Genomic DNA, 22,155 nt, shown 5'->3' on the forward strand with positions numbered 1-22,155 from the left:
TAAGTTTGGGTCAACTTGACAAAAAGCATGATGAGTACGTGATCTGGTTGGGTTTCCGGCATGGAGGAAAAAGCCAGCCACTAGAGTTGAATTCTTGGATGCTTAAATTCAAGATTGCATGTCAAAAAAATTATAAAAAATTAGTGAGATTATAAATTAAGGAAAACTAATGAAAATAATTTGAAAACTGTGAGTTTTAACGATAAAGACAAAATAAAGAGTAGAGTAAATGATATCAAGATTGATTTTTTAGTGTAAAAATGTGATTTTCATTAAAGTAAACAGTACCGTGAATTTTTTCATGTAGATAGAGGGAGTTATATAAACAACTGGTCCATGCAGATGAAGGTCCTTTTCCAATTTTCTATCCAGTTTTGTTTTATGTGTAATAATATATAAAATTAAAGAAAAGATATAGATAACAGACTAATTTGTCAATTGGCCAATTTATTAATAGCTCATTCTAATCCGATTGGGTTGGTAATTGGTTGACTCCAGCTGATCTCTCTAACTTCCTACCTGTATGTGTGTGTGTGTGTGTATATATGTATGTATATACACAAACGCACAGACTTGTGCTCTTCTCTCTATATATATTGTAGCCCATCGTTCTCTTCAGAAAGTCGTTCGTTCTACTGCCATAACTGACATATTGGGAAGAGAGAGAGAGAGAGAGAGAGAGAGAGAGAGAATGGCAGGAGGATTTGGAGGTGATGGAGTAGTATCTGAAAGAGCTCAGCAGTATGAGTATAGGATTACTGGGTATTTCGTCTTTGCTTGCATTGTTGCTGCTCTAGGAGGCTCTCTCTTTGGCTATGATCTTGGTGTTTCAGGTCAGATTTCTTCCTGGTTTATTATTCAAAATTTGAAATAAATTAGATTTATTTTATCAGGTAATAATTTCGTTTGCATGCGCTCATCGCTGTTAATCGAGTGATTGAATAAAATAGAAGACAACGGGAGTGTAAAAATCATTACCTTTGATCTGGTCATGTATGTAATTTACAGATTCATTATATCCTGTGAACCGGATTTGTTTGACTGATGCTTCCCGTCCGTACTAATGTTTTTTCAGACCTAATTTGAGAGATTTAGAGGAGGTGTCTGAGATATGAAATTTGAGTTTTTAGGGACATATGGAGACAAACATGAAGACCTTTTTTTTTATGTTTGCTCAGAAAAAAAAATAATAATACAGGAAATGATAATAAAAGGCTTTGTTTGGTGTTCTGAATAACAAAATCGATGGTTTTTCGGAATTTAATTTCAATCCTGATTCAGCTTTTCTTCAAAGTAATTATACACCACTCATGTTTCCATCAATTTATTACTCAGGCTAAAAAAAAAAAAAAAAAAAAAGATTAGTGCAACAAAACAAAAGAGGAGTGCAAACATTTTCCTTTACTAAATTTCCAAATTGTTGCAAAAAAAATTAAAAATTCAATGATATATACCTTAGTTGCAACTTACCATCAGTGATGTGCTCCTCACCTAACATTGAAGCTTATCCTTTCTATGATGATGAGAGTTGTCCCACATCGGTGAGGGACAAGGTTTGCTATATGCTTATATGATTTTGGGCTACTCCCCATATTGCCAATTGGTTTTACGGTGGAATCTCAATTTCATCATATGATTCCCCTTTTGACAAAAATAGATAGAAGTCTTTTACAAATAAAAGTTACTATTATTTTAGATAAGACATTCATTGACAATCCAAAATTAACGTATTATTTGGGATTATATACTGCTGCGATTAAAGGCCTGTTTTAGTTTTGGTATATTCAACAACCACCAAGCCTTATCTCACTAAGTGGGGTTGGCTATATGAATCTTAGAACGCTATTGCGCCAAGTCTTCCATTAGCTTCAAATACTCCATATATTTTCTTATACTCTCTTTAAGAGTCTTTCTTCCTCGATTCTTTTTGTTCTGAGCCTGCATCTCATAGTCGAGTTTTGGTATATCATTCCAAAATCACCATAACTATTTTTACCTCTATGGTAAATTTCAGGTGGAGTGACTTCCATGGATGATTTCTTAAAGGAATTCTTCCCAAAAATTTACAGAAGGAAGCAACTGCACCTCAATGAGACAGATTACTGTAAATATGATAACCAAATTCTGACACTCTTTACATCCTCTTTGTACTTTGCGGGCCTCATTTCTACGTTCGGAGCTTCGTATGTTACCCGAAACAAAGGAAGGAAGGCCAGCATTCTTGTTGGAGCTGTCAGCTTCTTTCTAGGAGCAGTCCTGAATGCTTCTGCGAAAAACATTGCAATGCTGATCATCGGACGAATACTTCTTGGTGTTGGCATTGGATTTGGAAATCAGGTAAGCCTAATGCTATGCTATCCATCCTCCAAAGAAATATAACAACATTTTGATTTCTGATTTACTAACAACTTTCTTCTTCTGTAATCCAGGCAGTTCCCTTGTATCTCTCGGAAATGGCTCCTGCAAAAATTCGAGGAGCAGTTAACCAACTTTTCCAGCTGACGACTTGCTTAGGCATCCTGATTGCTAACTTGATAAACTATGGAACCGATAAAATCCATCCGTGGGGCTGGCGATTATCTCTTGGTTTAGCTACGGTCCCAGCTGTTCTTATGTTTGTTGGGGGTCTTTTTCTTCCTGAGACCCCGAATAGTCTTGTAGAGCAAGGCAGGTTAGAAGAGGCAAGAACTATACTGGAGAAGGTCAGAGGTACCAAAAAAGTTGACGCGGAGTTTGCTGACCTGGTTGATGCTAGCAATGTAGCTCGAGCCATAAAGAACCCGTTTAGGAATCTACTCACACGAAAAAATCGCCCTCAATTGGTGATAGGGGCCTTGGGAATCCCTGCATTCCAACAGCTCACCGGCATGAACTCGATCCTCTTCTATGCACCTGTCATATTTCAGAGCTTGGGATTTGGCTCTGGGGCAGCTCTGTACTCATCTGTCTTCACAAGTGGAGCACTCGTTGTTGCTACATTCATTTCAATGGGTTATGTTGATAAGTTTGGTAGAAGAGCTTTCTTCTTGGAAGCTGGAACTGAAATGATATGCTGCTTGGTAAATCCACTTATAATTACCTGTATGCCTGTAACTAGGATGCCGCTATGGCAGTATCCCAATTCAATCAAGTATTGTCGCATGGGAAAGTTAAAATACACGGCAGTGTTTGATTAGCTTGGGATACTGCCATAGTGACATTTCAGTAGTGGTACGGAGGTTCTTCTCCGGATTTCTACTGTGTATACAGTTATTCACAAGAATGTCTGATTTTATGCAGGTTGCTGTGGCCATTACCCTAGCCCTGAAGTTTGGACAAGGAGAAATCCTCCCAAAAGGGATAGGGATCTTCCTTGTTATCGTCATTTGTATATTTGTTTTGGCTTATGGAAGGTCATGGGGTCCTTTGGGTTGGCTAGTTCCAAGTGAGCTGTTTCCCTTGGAGACAAGATCAGCTGGGCAGAGTGTTGTTGTCTGTGTCAATCTCCTCTTCACGGCCTTGATAGCGCAGTGTTTCCTCGCGGGGCTTTGCCATCTTCAATATGGGATTTTCCTGCTGTTCGCGGGTCTGATAATCATTATGAGTACCTTCATCTTCTTCCTCTTGCCAGAAACAAAGCAGGTCCCCATAGAAGAAATATATCTTCTGTTTCAGAAACATTGGTTTTGGAAAAGAATAGTAGGAGATGGGGAGCACATTGGACCCAATGGGAGGCCAAGCCAACCAGATGGGAAGTCAGGAGCACAAGTTTAGAACCAATCTCTCTCTGGCTATTACGAAAAACATTGTTCAGATTTCTTATTCATAGAATGTTTTCTGAAATCCAGTTCTATAAATAATTAAGAAATAGTTTCAAGAATTTTCAAAGTTTAAGGAATGGATATCATTTAGGTTTGGGATAAGTCCCTAAGTCGTAACTAAAATGTGGAAGAGTCTCATTCTTTTGGTCACCTACTTATCAATAATTCATGGTCACCCACCGCTAGATTTGAATCATTGATATCAAGAGTTGCGATCCAATCATGGAAATTCACTATTCTCTACTCTTGATATCAAATCAAAGAGTAGGTAACCATTTTTTATTACATGTTGACCAAGAGAACCTTTCTGAAATGTAAAAATGTCAAATGTGTGAAGTATGCATAAGTGCATAACCTTCAAGTCAGTTGATTCATCGTACCATAGGATCAGCCTGCTCTAATACTATGTTAAAATTTCCAAGTTAGTCCAATGGCCTGTTACTAATCAATACCGACATTGTCCCCAACTTTCCTGTTCTCACACCTCTGTAGTCCAGTATGTGTGGGGTTTTGTATTTTCAAGACCAAAATACAGAAATTGAAAACTGAAATGGGAAGTGAAATATGGAGAGGAAGTCATGTAGGATAATGTGTCATATTGTATCACCAAAAACTGTGTTAACATTCATAAATACATCTCAGGAACTTCATGCTAATAGCTTAGCAAGTTCATCAACTCTCAAACTTCCCTTTGGTACAACCTTATCTACTAGATTTTCACCAAAATCTCTTATTCTTTTAACTTTACTACCCTTCTGAATCTTCTCACTTCCTGTCTTCGCAGAAACTGTTATCTCTTTCACTTCTGGATCCCCGGCATCTTGCTTCACAACCTTTACTCTCTTTAGAACTGCTACTTTCTTGGGTCGTTGATGCTTAAACACGGGGCCAGGGGGAGCAGACTGCGCGAAGGCAACTGCCCGTTGATAAATAATGTCGGCATTCAGCGACGACTCGTCTAAAATAAGTGCACTCCCACTACCAACAGCTTCATTCAAGAGTAACAGCACATTCTCTGTACAAGGTGCACTCAGCTTTGCTGGCTCACTAAGAATTTCTGAGCCTACTGAACCATCTTCTGGATTCTCATTGCTTCCAGAACCTGCCATGATGGACTCCAACTTTGTTTCAGAGTTTCCAAAAGGCACTGCGATGGCCTCAGAGGCCATTACTGCGGTTGATGATGCTTCATCATCACAGCCTGCATTAGCCAACATGGGCTCCATTTCAGATGTATGGGGCGTAGTTTTTGACTTATCAGCAGCATAGTGGATATTGTCTGGTATGGTTGAGCTGTTATCAGCATTCATTTTAGCTTCTGATTCATTGCTTATATAGCCTTCAACATCTGAAATGGGTTCAGTTTCAGAGGTTCCTCCAACGGTAGAAACCCCATCAACTGTGGCACATGGCCCAACATATTGTGATGGCGAGAGATCCTTACTTCCCTCTGCACCCACAACTTCAGAAGCACGTGATGTTGATGCAATTGAAGTTGAACCATCTACATTAGACTCTTTGACTTCCTTGAGATCATTCTCTGGATTTGGAAGAGAAGACTTCCATTCCCGTCCTCTCCACAAAAGAATGTGCTCAAGTTCAAATGACAGTAACACACAAGGGACAAGATCCTGCATTCACATAGTAAAGAACATTGCTCAACTTGCTTTGTTATGAAAATCATCACGACGTGAGAAATGTTTTGCTAAACAAGGAAACTGTAAGTTTAGCATACCTTTAGTTTACCACCTATTTTTCGGTAGTCACTCGCGTTCATCCCCTGACAATTTATCCGAACTAGCTCACACTCTTCAAAGGCCTCTCTGACATTTTTTACCAATTCAGAGTATACACCATTTTTCCCTGTTAAAATCAAACAACACATTATCAGTTTACTTGAGACCAAACCTGAAACATTCTTATTGCCATTATTATTCAGAATAAATTCAAGGTATATGCATGGTACCTAGCTTGCATATTGGTATCAGATTCCGTCCCTTCTTACGCATCTCAGATGCTTCTTCTACTGTTAGACCCTCAGGTGCCCGCTGAATCAGTCTAGGATATACAGGAGTGATAGGTCTCCAAAGCATTAGAGGAAACTTAGGACGAGTTTTATAGTTGTAGTTTCTGCCTCGGAAAAGGTATATCACTCCACCTTTCCTGTAAATGATCTTCCCTCCAGTTCTTTCCTGTCAAATAATATATGATCCAAGAATGATTAACTTAAAAGACAAATAAAAAGAATCATAAGTTACTATTACTCAAACTACTCCATATCCAAGCACAACGACGAGCATATTCAACTACACCGGAAGAAAAGCACATCTGCAAACATATCCATTCAGCAAGGAGAAACCAACCTCTAATTGCTCGCACACGTTCTCCATGTCGACTGTACAAACTCCTTTGCATTTAATCTTGCACACTCTCCGGCGCTTCCAGTGAGCATGTATGTTATCCAACATGTTGTGAGTCAAACCATCTCTACCTACAAAATCCAAATGAACTGAATCACAGACTAAAAACTCATAACCTTTCCTACTAGTTCCCTGCATTTCGAAGTTCTAAAGTCGAAAACTTTCATCATCGAAAACCCAAATCGAAACTCTCTCCAGTTCCACAATCTCACCAAGCATGAATCAATAACTCAAATGAAGGCTGTAAAAACAAAGGAAGAAGATTATCTCTAGATATACCCATATTCAACTGCCTCTTGGTTTTGATACACCCTTTAACTAAGTCCTTAACTTCCTCAACCGTCAGGGGATCTCCCAAAATCTCCTCCCTGGACTTCACATACTTAGGACCCGATCCGGTCAAATACGGTCCCGGAGATTGCACCGGCTTAACCCCCTTCTTGTGCGGCGGAGGCAGCTGGAACGAGTCGAATTTCTTCAATTTCTTCTTGCTCGCCGGCAATGGGGCCCGACCCGTCCATGGCCGGTCCATCGTGGTGGGCCCGAATGGAGCGAACGGCGGTTCCCGGAGCTTTATGGGCTTGATTTTAGGGGTCTCGGTGTAGCTGTACTTGAATTTAAACGGGGCTCCGTCGATGACGTAAGAAAGCCCATCGTCGCCGATGGAAATGTCGGCTTTTCTGTCGACTGCTGGTTTTTTCTCCCTCGGGATTTTCGAGAGCTTCGTGGGTCGTATGATTCGGCGGAATGCGGGGTGCGAATCGGTAGGGTTTGGGTTTTTAGAGTACTTGGATTTCTTGCCTTGGATTGAAGGGCTCGAGGGATACGACGGCGTGCCGATGGATTTATATGTTTCACTACTCGTGGTGGCGTTGGCCGCGGCGGTTGTGGTGTCAGTGGCAGAGTCGGAAAGAGTGGCAATTCTGGTGGCGGACTCGAATCGGCGCTCCCGGTGAATATCGTCCTCGATTTCTTGCTGGGCCCTCCGGCGCTGGTTGAATTTCTCGGCGTTGGCATTGTTCCACCGAGCGAACCGGACCTCCGTTGGAGGGCGGTGCTGATTCGGGTTGTTGGTCGGGCTCGGGTTCAATAGTGGCGCGAAAATGGGACAGGAAGTGGGCAAATTTAGCGCCATTTCTTGCTGGGTTGCTCAAATTGAAGCCGAAAGCTTCACACTTTTAGCAGAAAAGTGTCATTTTGCTGGGTTTTGGATGCAAATCAGTGAAAACGACGTCCCAGGAGCTGATAGCATGGCGTTTCAAAGTTTGAGTTTTGCAGGCAAGATTTGAGAGAGAGAGAGAGAGAGAGACGGAGAGGTTTAAGGTTTAACTTGGCGCTAACTGCCAACGGCCATGTCCATCCCAGCTAGGGTGGACCGGATCGATTTAATTCGATTTGGCATTAACAGATTTGGTTCGATTGTTCCATTACCATCGAACCAAACCAAATAGTTATTGATCGGTTAGTTTGCTTTAATTCTGTCGATTTAAGTACATTACCAACACATTAATTAAAGAATGTTCAATATTTTAAAACTTTTAATTTTCTAAACATTTGTGCATCTCACACATTTCAATTGGATCAAAATATTAAGTTTTTACAACATAAAATTTTCATCAAATGAAATGTGTGAAAGGCCAGAAAGCCATGAGGGTAGCCACATAGAGAATCCATGAAAAGGTGGTGGCGAGGTGGGTGGTTGTCGCCGTTGGGTGATAGGAGTGGTGGTGGGTGTTGAGTCGAAGACAATGGAAGGAAAGGAGGGTGCATTTCACGAGGTTGGGTTGGGGTTGTTGGTTTTCTTACATTTTATTTTTGTTTGAGTATAATTTATGTAGTAACATATATTGGGCGTCAATATTTGAGCTTCACTACTTAGCTCATGATGTACGTAAGAGGGGAATGAAACATTATTATATAAAAGGAATCATTCACCCTCACTTTAGGGGATAGAAAAGGATGGCAAAGAGAGCAAACCCTAGCCTCTATAGCCTCCATGTACATTATAACCCTCAATTTACATAGTGAAACCGTATCAACACTAGTGTGGAGATAGCCCCAACTTAGAGCAACTCCAGCGTTGGAGCCTTCCCCCCAAACTATTCACTATTCAATCCACCTTATGAACAGTAACTTCCCTTAATGAACAGTAATAACCCTGGCAATAACTTTTGCATCTCCACCGTTACACTTCAATAGCCTTGGCAATAGGCAATAAAATATTTGTTTTTTTTATTTATAAAATAATATAAAATAATTTTAATTGTAATTTGGGATAAGATTTTTAATCGTTCTCGTTGCGCCACGTGTCATTATCCGAAGTATTATTAAATAATACAAAATAATTTTATTTGTAATTTCGGATAAGATTTTTAATCGTTGTCATTGCGCCACTTGTCATAAAATCCGAAAAGACAATTATTGGGGATGGATTTCCGATAAATTTTTTAATCGTACTCGTTATGCCACGTGTCATTATCCAAAAATACAATTATTGGTGATGGATTTCTAATAAGATTATTAACCAATCACGTCACGCCACGTGTCATAATCTGTTTACAATCTTTGAGGATAGATTTCCATCAGATTTTTAACGAATGACGGCATGCCACATGGCATTATCTACAACCTAATCCTTTCTGAATCCTCCATATAATCCACCATCCATCCTCACAAATCTCACACCAATTTTCTCAAGATCTCTATCATTATTCATAGTTTCTGCTTCTTTCTTACAATGTCTTCTTCTTCCTCTAGGATGATGTAGGAACTCGATCAGGAAGAGGAAGAATTGTTTAACCAATCAGAAGCAATGTTCAATCACCAGGGGGCAAAAAATGAGAATGAAGAGGATGAGGAGCGTAGAAGGAGAGATGACGAAGTAAGAATGGGCAGAGCCTCACATTCCCGTCGAGTCATCCAAGTTGTGGCTCAGATCTGCAGGCCCAGCCGTTCCGGAAACCTTGATAGAAGCAGGCAACGATGAGTTATGGAACTCTTGGACGATTATTTTATCCCTAATAATGCATTCCCTGATACGTACTTTAGACGTTTTAGAATGGAACGACATTTGTTCAACAAAATCATGCCTGTTGTTTGCAACCATGATTCTTACTTTGTGCAAAAGAAGAATGTTTTTGGTGTTATGGGTCTCCTACCTGAGCAAAAAATTACTGCTGCCTTGCGGATGCTTGCATATGGAGTATCTGCAGACGAAGTGGATGAGATAACGAGGATGGGGAAATCAACCATTCTTGAGTCCCTGATGAGGTTTTGCGGAGCAATCGAATCTATCTACATCGCTGAGTATCTCCGCAAACCTACAAACATGGACTTGGAACGGCTTCTAAAGAAGGCCAAGATGCGTGGTTTTCCTGGGATGATTGGAAGCATTGATTGTATGCACTGGATGTGGAAAAACTGTCCAAGTGCATGACAAGGCGCTTATGGGGACAGAAAAGGAGCAAAAAGTATTATTCTGGAGACGGTAGCATCTTTTGATACATAGATTTAGCACGACTTTTTCGGGGTTCCGGAAGCTCAAAATGACATCAACGTCCTTGCCCAATCCCCAGTGTTTAACGATGTCCTACAAGGAAAGGCACCAAAAGTCACGTATGAGGTCAACAGACGTATGTACGATGGACCATACTACCAAAAGTCACGTATGAGGTCAACGGATCTTTAATTCGTACCTGCACCAGTAGTCATTTTGTTGAAAAAAAATGGATTCAAACTTTGAGACAAAGAAAGGAATGTGATTGAAAGTAGTTGAGAAAATATGAAATTATTATGTAAGGTAGATGATAATGAGAAGGGATTTATAGAAAAGTAAAAACAATTTTTTTTAAAAAAAAAATTTCAGATTTTTTTTTTAATTTTTTACAATTTTTTTTAAATTTTTATTCAACTAATTAATCTCTGTCGTTGGATATAAAAAAATTTGAATTCCAACACTCCAGATTGTGCCACGTGACACACCCCGATCGAGATCAAGGTATGCTGGTCATCACGTGGAAGTGACGTAACCATGTGCACAGTGCGGAAGCTAATAAAATAGTAATATAAATAGTACGAATAAATAAAAACTAGCTTTACACAAAGTAATAATGAACAAGTGCAAGTGTGAACACTAAGTTCAGAGCATAAAAGCCTAATGCAGTTCAGGAGAAAACGACGCAACAAAAGCACACCCGAAGGTGGTCCTACACTGTTGATCGTCTGTCAGATATGTCGGGGAAATCCTCAGGGAAACCACCAAACATGCTAGCCAACTAGAACCTGGAGGGGCGCAAAACAAAAACGTGAGTAGGCAAAAACAAAGCTTTTCAAAAACCATTTAATAAATAAGTTCTAACCCCTCGCCGTAAAACCTGTATACTTCCCAGAAAATAGAATATATATATATATAAGTCATACTCAGGAAAATGTTATGCCAATACCTCAAAGAAAAATGCAAGTACTCAGGTAATACCACATCAACAACACATAATCTGTCAGCCGGAGTCACCTAATGTGACCTGTACGGCTGAATCTAGAACTCAAATCTCAATCTCACTAACTAGACCTGCACACGAGTCGGAACCACCTAGAGTGGTCTGTACGACAAGCCTAGGTGTAACATATATATACGCTCAAGTGCTATGATCACGTGAAGGCTGGGCAAATAATCGCGGGTCACCTACGAGTCGAAACCACCTAGAGTGGTCTGTACGACAGGACTGTGCACCTAACTTGGATCCAAGCTGAGCATGTGGTGCAGGAGGTGAACATCACGTGAATGACTGTGCCCAACTCTGGACGGGAACACTAACACCGTGGGGTGCAGGTTATGAGCTCTCTAAGCATCTCAAATCACTACTGAATGTAAACATAAATCATAACTCACCTGGCACTTACCTGTGCGTCCGCAGCACCAAACATATATAAATATATGCGATTCATAATGTGTAAATCAATGACAAACTATAAGCATGACATATAAACGAATAAACATTTCATTTCACTTTCTGGGAAAAGTATAGTATATAGGTATATACGGAAAACCAAAAGCCCACTCACTGGTATGTGGAAGGGTCGTAACCCCCCTGGCTCGAGTGACCACGCTCGTCATCGGGATAAGTATCACCTATATGCGAAACAACTATAAAAACGTTAATTTTAAAGCACATAACCAAATTTAAGAAATAACTTCTCATACAATGCTCAAATGGGGTGTATGAATACACCAACGTGATCTACTCAACCTCAGGAACATCCCCATATTTTTAAAATAATTTTTCACCGCCGCACGCGCCCCCACGCGCCGGCCAAGGCACGACCACACGCGCCGGTCACGCGCAAGCACGTGCCTGGCACGTTGACAGCGCCAGTTAACGCCGTCAGGAATATTCCGTTAACTTTAACGGATTCCATCAACAGCGTTAGGAATATTCCGTCCAAACTGACGGAATATTCCGTCGTCTTCTCCGGCGAGGCTCCGGCGCCGGAAAATCGGGAAAACTTCAAATCGTCCTATCTTCTTCGTTTTTCAACCAAATTTCACAAAATTGGTACCAAAATGAAGCTTACAACGAGAGGAACAAAATCATACCACTTTCAAGTGCTAAAATCCATGAAATCTCACCGGGAAAATACCCCAAACTCCGGCCAACCTCAAAACTCACGATCCCGAAGTCCAAAACCTTCAAACGAACCACCCCGAGCCTCCTAAGGACCTCACCAAGCTTCCTACAAGCTTGAAATTCCCAAAAACATAAGAATTTACGTGTGCATGAACAGTGACAAAATCGGGGTATCCCGAGTTCGACATGAAAACGAAGGTATCCTTACCTGAAATAGGTATGGTTGGACTCCAATGGACCTCACGAGCATGGATATGTACTTTATTTCTTCGATCTGTGAAGATTTGGGTGGTTTTGGAGTGTGTCCGTACATATGGGTATGAAAATGGGAAGGGAAATGGCACGGGATGGGTGCAGGGATAGGGGGAAAGGGTGAGGGAAATTATGGGAAGTGTGTGTGTGGTCCACAACCAGCCACACCAACTCAAAACAATTTCACAACGTAAAAATCACACTAGGGGCAAAATCGTCTTTTCATGCGTACGTTTTAAAATATTCAGAACGGGCTGTCACACCACGTGTCACCACGGTAACTTTTCTTAATTTTAAAACTATTTTTTTCTTTTATTTTTTATTTATAAAGCATATTAATATCCACCGTTGATCTCAGATCAAACGGTGGATATTAAATAAGATTTTTTTTTTTTACCGTTGAGATCGAACGGTCCAAATTAAAGATCCGTTGAGATCGAACGGACCGTGGGAAGCCACGTGGCTTCCCAACGGTAACTGAAAAGCACTGTTTTTTTTTCTGATTTTGTGTCAGCGGCGCGCCCCCACGCGCGAGTGGGGTGCACGCGCCTGGCGTCACATCCACTCGGGCTATCGGGCTGGCAATTTTCCACGAGCCCGAAGCTCGGGCCTCCACCTCCACTCGGGCTCTCCAACGCTGAAGCCGGTCCATAGGGCCTCGGGCCCCTTTTCTCTGGCATGTCCCCCGAGCACCCAGCAATGTTGGGCTTGTTCTTAGGGTGAACCATGATATATCATTGTGTTATAGTGCGTGTGTGTGATTTACGGTCAGATTTAGTTGGTCCAAAATCAACCCAATTTTGTGCATTAACAATTTATTTTCTTCAATTCTTCAAAAATTTATATCACAGTTAACTCTGATTAAGTGAGAGACACATAACATACTATAATAGGATGGGTAGCATACACGAGAGAATGTGGGTAGCAAAAATGCACCCTAGTAAAAGTATTTCATGAGACAATTCGAATTCTAGTCTTTATCATTTTGGTAGGGAAAATTTGTTTACACCCAATACATATTTGGACATCCATTTTCTTTGGGCACCCTTACGTAGTAAAATTCTTCAATGTTATTAAATATTATGAGCATTGTTTGTCCTAGATTAATTTAAATTATTGTTTTTATTATGGTACCGTGAATTCATATCATTCGATGCTCATAATATTTAATATTACGTAACATTAAAGTAGAACCTTTTAATTGAAATTTACCCAAACATAATTAGTATACACAACCCAACCTTTGAAATCTTTTATTTTTAATTTTTAATTTAGCAAAAGAAAAATAAGACAATTTGATTGAAAAATGTAGAAACATAGTTTTTCTTTGATTGTCGATTCCAAAAAGAATTCGTCAATTTCGGGCTAAAAAATACCACTATTCCCTTCGTACCTCTTCTTTATACAATTTACAATGAAACTTGTCATATGAGATGAATTGACCTTAAAAAGTTGTACTGGCTGATTTTTATATTTATCGTCCAACTCCAACGCCGAATGTGGATATTATGTCATGAATTTGATTGAAGATTTCGACAACTTCCCTACAAAGGTAATTAAGTGTACAATTCGTAATAATATTTAGCAAGCATCTACATGGTTGGTTGAGTGAGTTCCTAACTTAATTAGTAATACGTGTTAGTGTTTACTACAAACTGGACTAAACTAGAAATGACATCGATGTAGTCCGCTAGGAATGGGTAAACTACGTGTACGACTACAAATTTTTTTGCATAGGAGACTCTAGTTGAAATTCTGGTTGTGAACGCAATTCATCTCCCCCTCCAGATAATTTTCAAGCCTTTTTCAAAACCTTCTAAATTTGTGACAGTTTGCTTTCCGTCTTAAATTGAGACAATGAATCCATACAAATATTTATGACAAAGTGGTCAAATTTTGATTTGCCCTAGTTTGTTTGTTATGTTTGTTAGAAGAATTGTTTTCGGACATGATACATGAGAAAATTTTTATGTACTCTTATGTCGTTATGCAGGTACAACGATGTTCAAATTAAGCAATTTAGTTTACTCTAATATCTCAAATAAATGAAATTATAGCATTCACAGAACAGAAAACATATAGCACCTTATTTAATTAACCTAAAATATCAATTCAAACAAGCATTATAACTTTTGTTTTATTGTAACACATCATGCAAACAAATCAATTTTTATCAAGGTATAAAACACATGACTTGCATCATCAATTCTTTCACATTGTGTTCATTCGTTTTGTGTTTTGAAGATCTAACTGCCAACAGCCAAAGCAGAGGGAGAAGATTAAACGGCGTGCCGTGGTTATACTCATATCCTCACCTTCCGCAAACAAAATGCCACGTGTCGTAAATCAATATCTGCATCACTCTGTGCTCTGTTTCTTCGCCATTGTCGACGTTTTCACTGTGCGTACAACTCATGGACGACGAAAGAGTTGGCTTTACCGTAAATAATATGAAACAGAAAGGGCATTTGAAAGCAGTACCCTACTGCTTCCACTTCCAGCGTAGGAGTATTCCAAGATTATAACATTATGACCAAGTAGTAGCAGTAACAGTAACGAAAAGTTCATAATACAGTTTATTTTAACGAAAAATCATATTTTTACAATAAAAAAATCAATTCTAGTACAATTCATTTTACCCTTTATTTTATCCTTATCGTTAAAACTCAAAATTTTCAGACCCTTTTCATTAGTTTTTCTTTAAATTTATGGAGTTTTTTTTTTCTTCTCAAATTTTAATTTTAAAATCATAATTCTTTTCTGTTCTTCTGGGTTTTGATAGTAAATGTATAATCTTTTCTTTCAGCTATTGCTGCTGCTCTAACCCATAGATTTTGGAACATTGGAATCCGGAGGCTGCTGCTGACGTTGGTTCAATTGGAAGAGACTAAAATGCAAGGGAGTCTTAAACTTTTGTGTACCTTTACCATTAACATAGTCGGGATGTCATCATCTTTTTTTGCTGTTGAGTATGTTTTGGCAAATTAAACAAGTGATATTTTAAACTACTTTAATTTACAAGAAAATATTTTAAACAAAATCAAAGATACAAACACATCTTTCATTGTTGGGTAGATGTTTAACCGTTGAATTTTTAGATGTTAAATCTTTGACACACATCTTAATCTTCATTCAAACGATAAAATCATGACTTTGTAGAGATCCTTACCAATTAAATCTTTAGTTATTGAATCTTTGGTGCACATCCAACTCTTCACTCAGTAGTTAAGTAATATATACAAGAGCAGTAAATATTCGTAAAACTCATCCATTTCTTGTAGGTTTAACTATTCAGCGGGATGGACAGAAGAAATTAATTTTGGCACCGACAATGGGAGGAGGATTCTCCCTTCCGAAAATTGCTCTTTTCACTATTCTCCTACTTGAATGGTTAAAGTTAATCTATATTAATATTTTATATTATTTTTTTATTGAAATAATAAGATAAAAAATAATACACAAAAGAAAGAAGGAAATAAAAAACCAGTATTTTATTATTTAAGAAAAAAGATTATTTTAAAATGGCAATTGGATGCGACTGTGACTGGTGGGAGAGTCTCACTCCTTCTTCCCCAATAATGGTAGTCTGAACAGTGCCACAGTAAAACCAGTATTTTATTTTATTTAAGAAAAAAGATTATTTCAAAATAGCAATTGGATGCGACTGTGACCGATGAGAGAGTCTCTCTCTTTTTTCTTCGAACGGACTTCCGAAAATCCGTGCTCTTCTCCTTACTTCCCCCTAAAAAAGGAAAAATCCGTGTTCTTTGCAAAGTTTTCACTTTTGGATCCTTGTGTTCTTTGCAAAAAGCTTCAACTTCTCAGTTTTTGGGGTTTTTCTGTTTGGCTTCCGAGAAAATCCAGCCTCAAGTTTTGTGCTTTACTGTTCTCAGGTCAGTCAAAATATTTCATTTTCACGGCAACCAAACAGGAAATACCATTTCTTTTTTGCTAATGCTTGGTGGGAAGGCAACTTTTAATCTAATTGTAACTGAATTTTACATTGGGATTGCTTGGATTCTGATTGTCATTGTTGAGATTAGCCTTAATTAATAAGTTCTGACTATGTATGTTCATGTGTGTAGTGTTTAATTAACCTTAATTAACAAGCTCTATTAAGCAAGATTTCACTTTTAGTTTCTGTGATTAATTTTGAGTGTTCTGGAAAGGCTAATGTGCTAATAACTAGTGAATTTCAACCTCTTTGTTTCGGTTTTCGCTATGACCCCGATTTCAGGACTTTGATCTAACTGTTAATGAACTGTACTGTTGGATTTTGATTGTGCATAATTTGTGTGGTTGTGGGAACTTTTGCAGGATTTGGTTTGCACGTGAGTGATTTTCGTTGTTAAGATGTTTCGGTAGCCTCTGAATTATCTGCATTGCAAGTATTAGTACCTGGTATGGGGTGCACATTTCAATTTCCTAAGCTATGCAATATAGAATCCCGGAGCCGGAGGTGGCTTTTACTTTTGGGGGTACTGTCTGTTACTTATTTAGCATTTCAGTCGCTGTTGCTTCCCTATGGAATCGCTCTTCGGTCTCTATTGCCACAGAGTAAGGATACATTGCAAGTCAAAGGTAGCGTCCTCGCTGTTCATTCTTCTGCCAAGTCCATGATGGTTCGCAATCCTCTAACGGTAAATACTTCAGATTCAATTGATGTTTCTATGTTTGGAGGAGAAATTAGGCAGGGTACTGAACCAAAGGGAAAGGATGTATATAAGGAAATTGATTTAATGTTAGAAGAAAAGGGAATAGACAATAATTTTGAAAGTGACGTTGATCGAAATGTAGATGATGATTTTCCGTCTGAGAATGTTGTAGTCATAAATGAAAGTCTAGCATTAGTCAGCATTAAGAATCGAGAAAATGTTACTGTTTTGGATAAGGCTGATGAAACTAGGTATGGCTTCCATTTGGAGAAGATTGTGTTACCGAACTCTGAAATTACTAGCGTGGGTGCTTCAAAAGAAAATTCAACCGTGACAGCGAAAAAATTTGATACTGCTTTTCCATCGTCTCCACTCATTTTACCTGCAGTGAATTTGTTAGAAAATAGAAGCACTTCTGTTGGTTCTATTTCCTTGAAAAGGGTTGTTGTGGCTTCAAAAAATGGTTTAGTGATGACCAGACCTGGAAAGAAGAAGATGAAGAGTGATTTGCCACCAAAGTCGATAACATCAATATCTGAGATGAATCGTATACTAGTGCGGAAGCGTGTTTCTTCTAATTCACCAGTAAGATATTGCTGCTGCTAATCTAATCACCCCCCAATCAATTTGTTTGGGTTCCTAACTTCTTGCATTGATTGTAGAAACCACGATGGTCCTCTGTACGTGACCAGGAGATTCTAGCTGCGAAGTCACAGGTCGAGCGTCCTCCTATTGCAATAAATGATCCAGAACTTTATGCTCCTCTCTTTAGAAATGTTTCCATGTTTAAAAGGTAGTTGGAATTGAATTTAAGAGATAAATTAATTTTTAATGCTAAATGAAAGTGATTCCTTTTACAGTAACATTTTGTTCCATTCTCAGGAGTTATGAACTTATGGAACGCACACTGAAAATATATATCTACAAGGAGGGAAAAAAGCCGATCTTTCATCAACCAATACTCAAGGGATTATATGCTTCAGAAGGATGGTTCATGAAACTGATGAAGGGATATAAGCGCTTTCTTGTGAAGGATCCACGCAAGGCTCATCTGTTTTATATGCCATTTAGTTCGCGGATGCTAGAGTACGCTCTATACGTACGGAACTCTCACAACCGTACAAACCTACGCCAATTTCTGAAGGAATATTCTGAAACAATTGCAGCAAAGTATCCTTATTTTAACAGAACTGGTGGGGCAGATCATTTTCTTGTTGCTTGTCATGACTGGGTATGCTCTACATGAACCTTTCTTTTTTCTTACTTTTTCCTGCGTGACTAATATCTGCTTCGTTATTAGGGATAAGATATTGATACTAAGATAGTAAAATAGGATTCCACGAATGGTTTCGAGATTCATGAAGTAATGCCAATAATCTCTTGAAAATAAATCCTATCATAATGGCCAGCGAGGTTTACCGTTTACTTAACCAGTCCTTAACTTTGGACTTTGTTTAAACTGACCAAGCACCATTTTTAAAAGTAGGGTACCATATGTTCTGTCTATAAATGGGTACTGTTTCTGCCCACACGAATGTATTTCTTACATGCGTGTGTCTCTGCGTGCCTGCCTTTCTAACATGCGAGTTTGACTTTTATAGGCTCCATATGAAACAAGGCACCACATGGAACTCTGCATCAAGGCGCTTTGCAATGCTGATCTAACTTCTGGCTTCAAAATAGGAAGGGATGTGTCTCTTCCAGAAACATATGTTCGTTCAGCAAGAAATCCCCTTAGAGATCTTGGAGGCAAACCTCCTTCTCGGAGGGAGATTCTTGCCTTTTATGCTGGAAATATGCATGGCTACTTACGTCCAATTCTGCTGGAGCACTGGAAGGACAAAGACCCCGATATGAAGATCTTTGGTCCAATGCCTCCTGGTGTTGCAAGCAAAATGAATTACATCCACCACATGCAGGACAGCAAATACTGTATATGCCCCAAGGGTTTCGAGGTCAACAGCCCGCGAGTGGTTGAAGCAATATTTTATGAGTGCGTACCTGTGATCATATCTGACAACTTTGTGCCGCCATTTTTCGAGGTTTTGGATTGGGGGGCATTCTCTGTAATTCTCGCAGAGAAAGACATTCCAAAGTTGAAAGAGATACTTGTTTCGATACCAGAAGAGAAGTATCTTCAGCTGCAACTAGGGGTCAGGAAGATTCAAAAACATTTTCTGTGGCATCCTAAACCCCTCAAGTATGATCTCTTCCACATGACACTTCATTCGATTTGGTACAACCGAGTTTTTCAGATAAAACTCCGGTAAGTTTTGCTGAATTTTCCCAACGAGCAGAGGTGGAGATGCTAGCTCATGAAATAGAAATGAGGCGGTTTCCGGTCGCTTTTTATTCTCCCTGTGATGTTGTAGAAATAGTCTGTTTAAATGCTACACCAAGAAATAACTGTGAGTAAAGTTTTTCATCTGTTTTGCCAGTTTCACTTACATATTTCACATTTTCCTGTTTCGTAAATAATTTTTCTTCTAATCCCAGAAGCTCAAACTATTCTTACTTTTTACTACGAGCAAGAAACTCACCCCTGAAAGCTATCTTTTTTTTCTTTTTTTTTGTTAAGTATACATAGTGATTACCAAGCCAAACGAAAGTGCCAAAGATAAGTCTTTAGAGCGTGACAGACACGAGGAGTACTTTCAAGGCACATAAATCAGCATGGCAGTGTTCTGTGCTAAGTAAGTTGCTCCCGACAATCACAATATGCTGTGCTTGTTATGAACCTACTTCATGGTATGACATCACAGAAAAATTACTCGAAATTAACCACAATCCAAAAATGACTTGAGCTGCTCAAATGAAAAGGACTTGCATGAATCATGAACGCATGGTGGAATTTCCCCAGTCCTATCACGTCCGTGCGTGATAAACTTAGAGACCGCAGTCATGTTAGTCGTAACATAACTGACAGTTTGACTTGGATTCCCAGCACGGTTCATTCAGCAATGACATATCTCCATGCCGAGAAATTTTAAGGTACTAGGAACACGACCCGAGACACTTGGTATCATAATGTATATAGTTTGAATTTTTTTTTTTTCCAGGTATTCAATTATTTCCACGCCGCATGTTTCTTCTCCTCTCACACACGAGCGAGCTTTCTACTTTGAATTTTGATCGAGTTATCATTGAGAGACATCGACGTCTTCTCTGGTGGGCCCCACCTCATATTTTTTGCATATTATCACAAAATATTTATCCGAAAATGATCGATAAACTGTGAATCTCCTTAGCATTTCTCTTGGGATTAAATTAGAAGATTGTTGAATGACAATGAATGTTAATATATAGATATCCCCCATGACTCCCTCTTTTCTCGATCGGTTGGTAGCATTCCCAGGAATCCACTTCTCTCATGTCCTTCGCATTCATTAACTTGATTTTTTTTTCCCTCTATAAATTCAACTGCCCTTGATTCCACAGTCTGAATTGCCTTTGCTTCTGCTTCAGGGGTTTTCTAACCGTCCTCCTTTGCTTATAAGTTGATATGTTTCTGATCTTTTACTTAAATTTTGTTTGAAAGAATGAAGTTGTTTTGTTGCGTTTTTTGTTTCATATGATTGATTTGCTCATCTGGGTTTTTTGTTGTTATACCTTAATTGTGTCAAAGTTCCAAACTTTTTAGTTTTCTTGTTGTAAATTCAGGATTCAAAGAGATAATGGGCGATGTGTTTTTTGAAAATGAAATATCTGAAATGCCTGTTACAGTAAGTAGTTTCGACTTTACAATTCTGCATTATTGCAGATGTTCTCTACTTTTTCTGTGAGAGAGTATATTTTGTAATCTCTTCTCTATTGTAAGTTTGTAACTATTATTTTTGCGCCTTTTGACTTAATCTTCAATCCATTCCGCCATCTAATCTACATTAGCATGTTTGAACTCGGAAGCAACTTCCGGTCCATATTGAGAATAGCAACAAAGTTATAATTAACTTATTGAGCTTTAATTTCTTTGAAGTTTGATTTTTGGCATCTATCTGTAGTTTTGTGTAGGTTTGATTCAAACATTGTATTTAATGGTATCAGGTCTATGATGTTACTGTGAGGAACACGAGTTTTCTTTTCGATAGCTTGGGATTCTATTCGTCGAAATATGACATTTTCACCCATCTATTGACATTGGCTAGTTATATTAGTCGTCGCTTTGTTCAATTTATCAGTGAGTAATTTTTTCTACGCTTACATGTATACTGATGCATAATGTTATATTCTGATAACATAATGGATGGATTTGGAAATGACGTTATTGCAGAGAATCTCACGCACAGAGATGCTGATAGATACTCGGATGATTTGCTGATCAATTCTGCCGGACAGCTTTTAAGATCATTGAGACACGGTGTTTGTAATTCATTTTCTGAAGGTTGTTCATCGTCTTCAAAACCTTGTACTTCTGGTCAAAACCCTGGAATCTGTGAAAGAGCATCAGAGCCCAGGGAAGACACTAGATCTGAAATTGTAGCATCCAATTCCAGTTATGCAGTTGTTCCATTCATTTTTAAAGGGTAATACCATTTGGTCCAATTTATGAGAAAAAGTCATGATCCCATCTACTTTTTAAGTTTTAAGTGAACTGATGTAGGTTAGTACTGCCATTACATGGTTTACAATTTGCCTGGAGGTTGGCAATGTCTTCTTGCAGATGTTCCATGGCATACGTTAGATGTACCCATCTTCGACTTTGTAGGTAAACAAGCAGATTCAAATTATACAAAATTGCAAACCGATGAATTCATATTCATAGTCTATAAATAGTTTCTTTTAGTTTTAATTCAGATTGGATTTTATTTTACTTGGAGTAAGTTACATGTCATCGTTCATTGTTTTAGGTTCTCGTAGGTTAACATTCATTTTTGCATTTGTCGGCATTGCATCTCGAGTACAGAAATCATTGCCAGGCTCATCAATGATATTGGATGGTTGCAGCGCACTCACGGCATGCCTGGTGTGGAGGATGGTACAGCAAGATTTTTGGAATTGCTTGCAGGAATTAGGTACCAAACTAATATAATAAGCTCGGGTGCACTAGACTGTTGGATCGTTAAGAACTGTCTTCAATTTGTTAGTGTGTTTACTAGTCTTCATATATTTATATATTCTTATTGCTTGTATGTCATGTTGCATACTTCAGGAATGGAGAGCATAAACTCCCCAGCTCATTTGTTTATCTACTAATTCCAGGTATAGAAGATTTATTTTGCACCAACTTTTGATTTTGTGCTTCTTCCTTGTTCAATGCACATTTAGCTCATTTGCGCCTATAGTTACAGGACTTTGATTTTTCAGGCCTCCTTAGCAACCGTGGCCCCTTGTACTTTGTTGGAATGAAGAAATTCTTTTCGAAGATGGGTTTAGCGTGCCATATTGCAAAAATTCACAGCGAGGTAAT

General features: G+C 38.8%; 3 protein-coding genes and 1 long non-coding RNA gene across 4 annotated transcripts; 3 read left to right on the top strand and 1 right to left on the bottom strand.

Annotated features, from left to right (window-relative positions):
• The first annotated feature begins 467 nt into the window (after nucleotides 1-467).
• LOC137736214 (sugar transport protein 14-like) lies at nucleotides 468-3,873 on the top strand. The gene is made up of 4 exons (XM_068475534.1): nucleotides 468-833; nucleotides 2,015-2,337; nucleotides 2,430-3,059; nucleotides 3,280-3,873. The coding sequence occupies exons 1-4, from the start codon at nucleotides 524-526 to the stop codon at nucleotides 3,751-3,753; spliced, it is 1,737 nt and encodes a 578-aa protein (XP_068331635.1). The 5' UTR covers nucleotides 468-523; the 3' UTR covers nucleotides 3,754-3,873.
• A 503-nt stretch (nucleotides 3,874-4,376) lies between these two features.
• Nucleotides 4,377-7,540, bottom strand: LOC137736203 (CRS2-associated factor 1, chloroplastic-like). The gene is made up of 5 exons (XM_068475527.1): nucleotides 6,500-7,540; nucleotides 6,164-6,291; nucleotides 5,767-5,992; nucleotides 5,536-5,663; nucleotides 4,377-5,431 (listed from the first exon to the last, which is right to left on the bottom strand). Exons 1-5 carry the CDS (start codon nucleotides 7,353-7,355, stop codon nucleotides 4,448-4,450), a joined length of 2,322 nt encoding a protein of 773 aa, XP_068331628.1. The 5' UTR covers nucleotides 7,356-7,540; the 3' UTR covers nucleotides 4,377-4,447.
• An 8,226-nt stretch (nucleotides 7,541-15,766) lies between these two features.
• LOC137739662 (probable glycosyltransferase At3g07620) lies at nucleotides 15,767-19,546 on the top strand. The gene is made up of 5 exons (XM_068479321.1): nucleotides 15,767-15,989; nucleotides 16,414-17,336; nucleotides 17,414-17,544; nucleotides 17,634-17,982; nucleotides 18,353-19,546. Exons 2-5 carry the CDS (start codon nucleotides 16,500-16,502, stop codon nucleotides 19,019-19,021), a joined length of 1,986 nt encoding a protein of 661 aa, XP_068335422.1. The 5' UTR covers nucleotides 15,767-15,989; nucleotides 16,414-16,499; the 3' UTR covers nucleotides 19,022-19,546.
• Nucleotides 19,547-21,023: 1,477 nt separating this feature from the next.
• LOC137739668 (uncharacterized) lies at nucleotides 21,024-21,940 on the top strand. Its single transcript, XR_011069102.1, has 3 exons — nucleotides 21,024-21,453; nucleotides 21,647-21,760; nucleotides 21,898-21,940. It is a non-coding gene; the product is annotated as an uncharacterized lncRNA (long non-coding RNA).
• The last annotated feature ends 215 nt before the right edge of the window (nucleotides 21,941-22,155 follow it).

Source organism: Pyrus communis, chromosome 1, assembly GCF_963583255.1.
Source record: "Pyrus communis chromosome 1, drPyrComm1.1, whole genome shotgun sequence".
Classification (NCBI taxonomy): Eukaryota; Viridiplantae; Streptophyta; class Magnoliopsida; order Rosales; family Rosaceae; genus Pyrus; species Pyrus communis.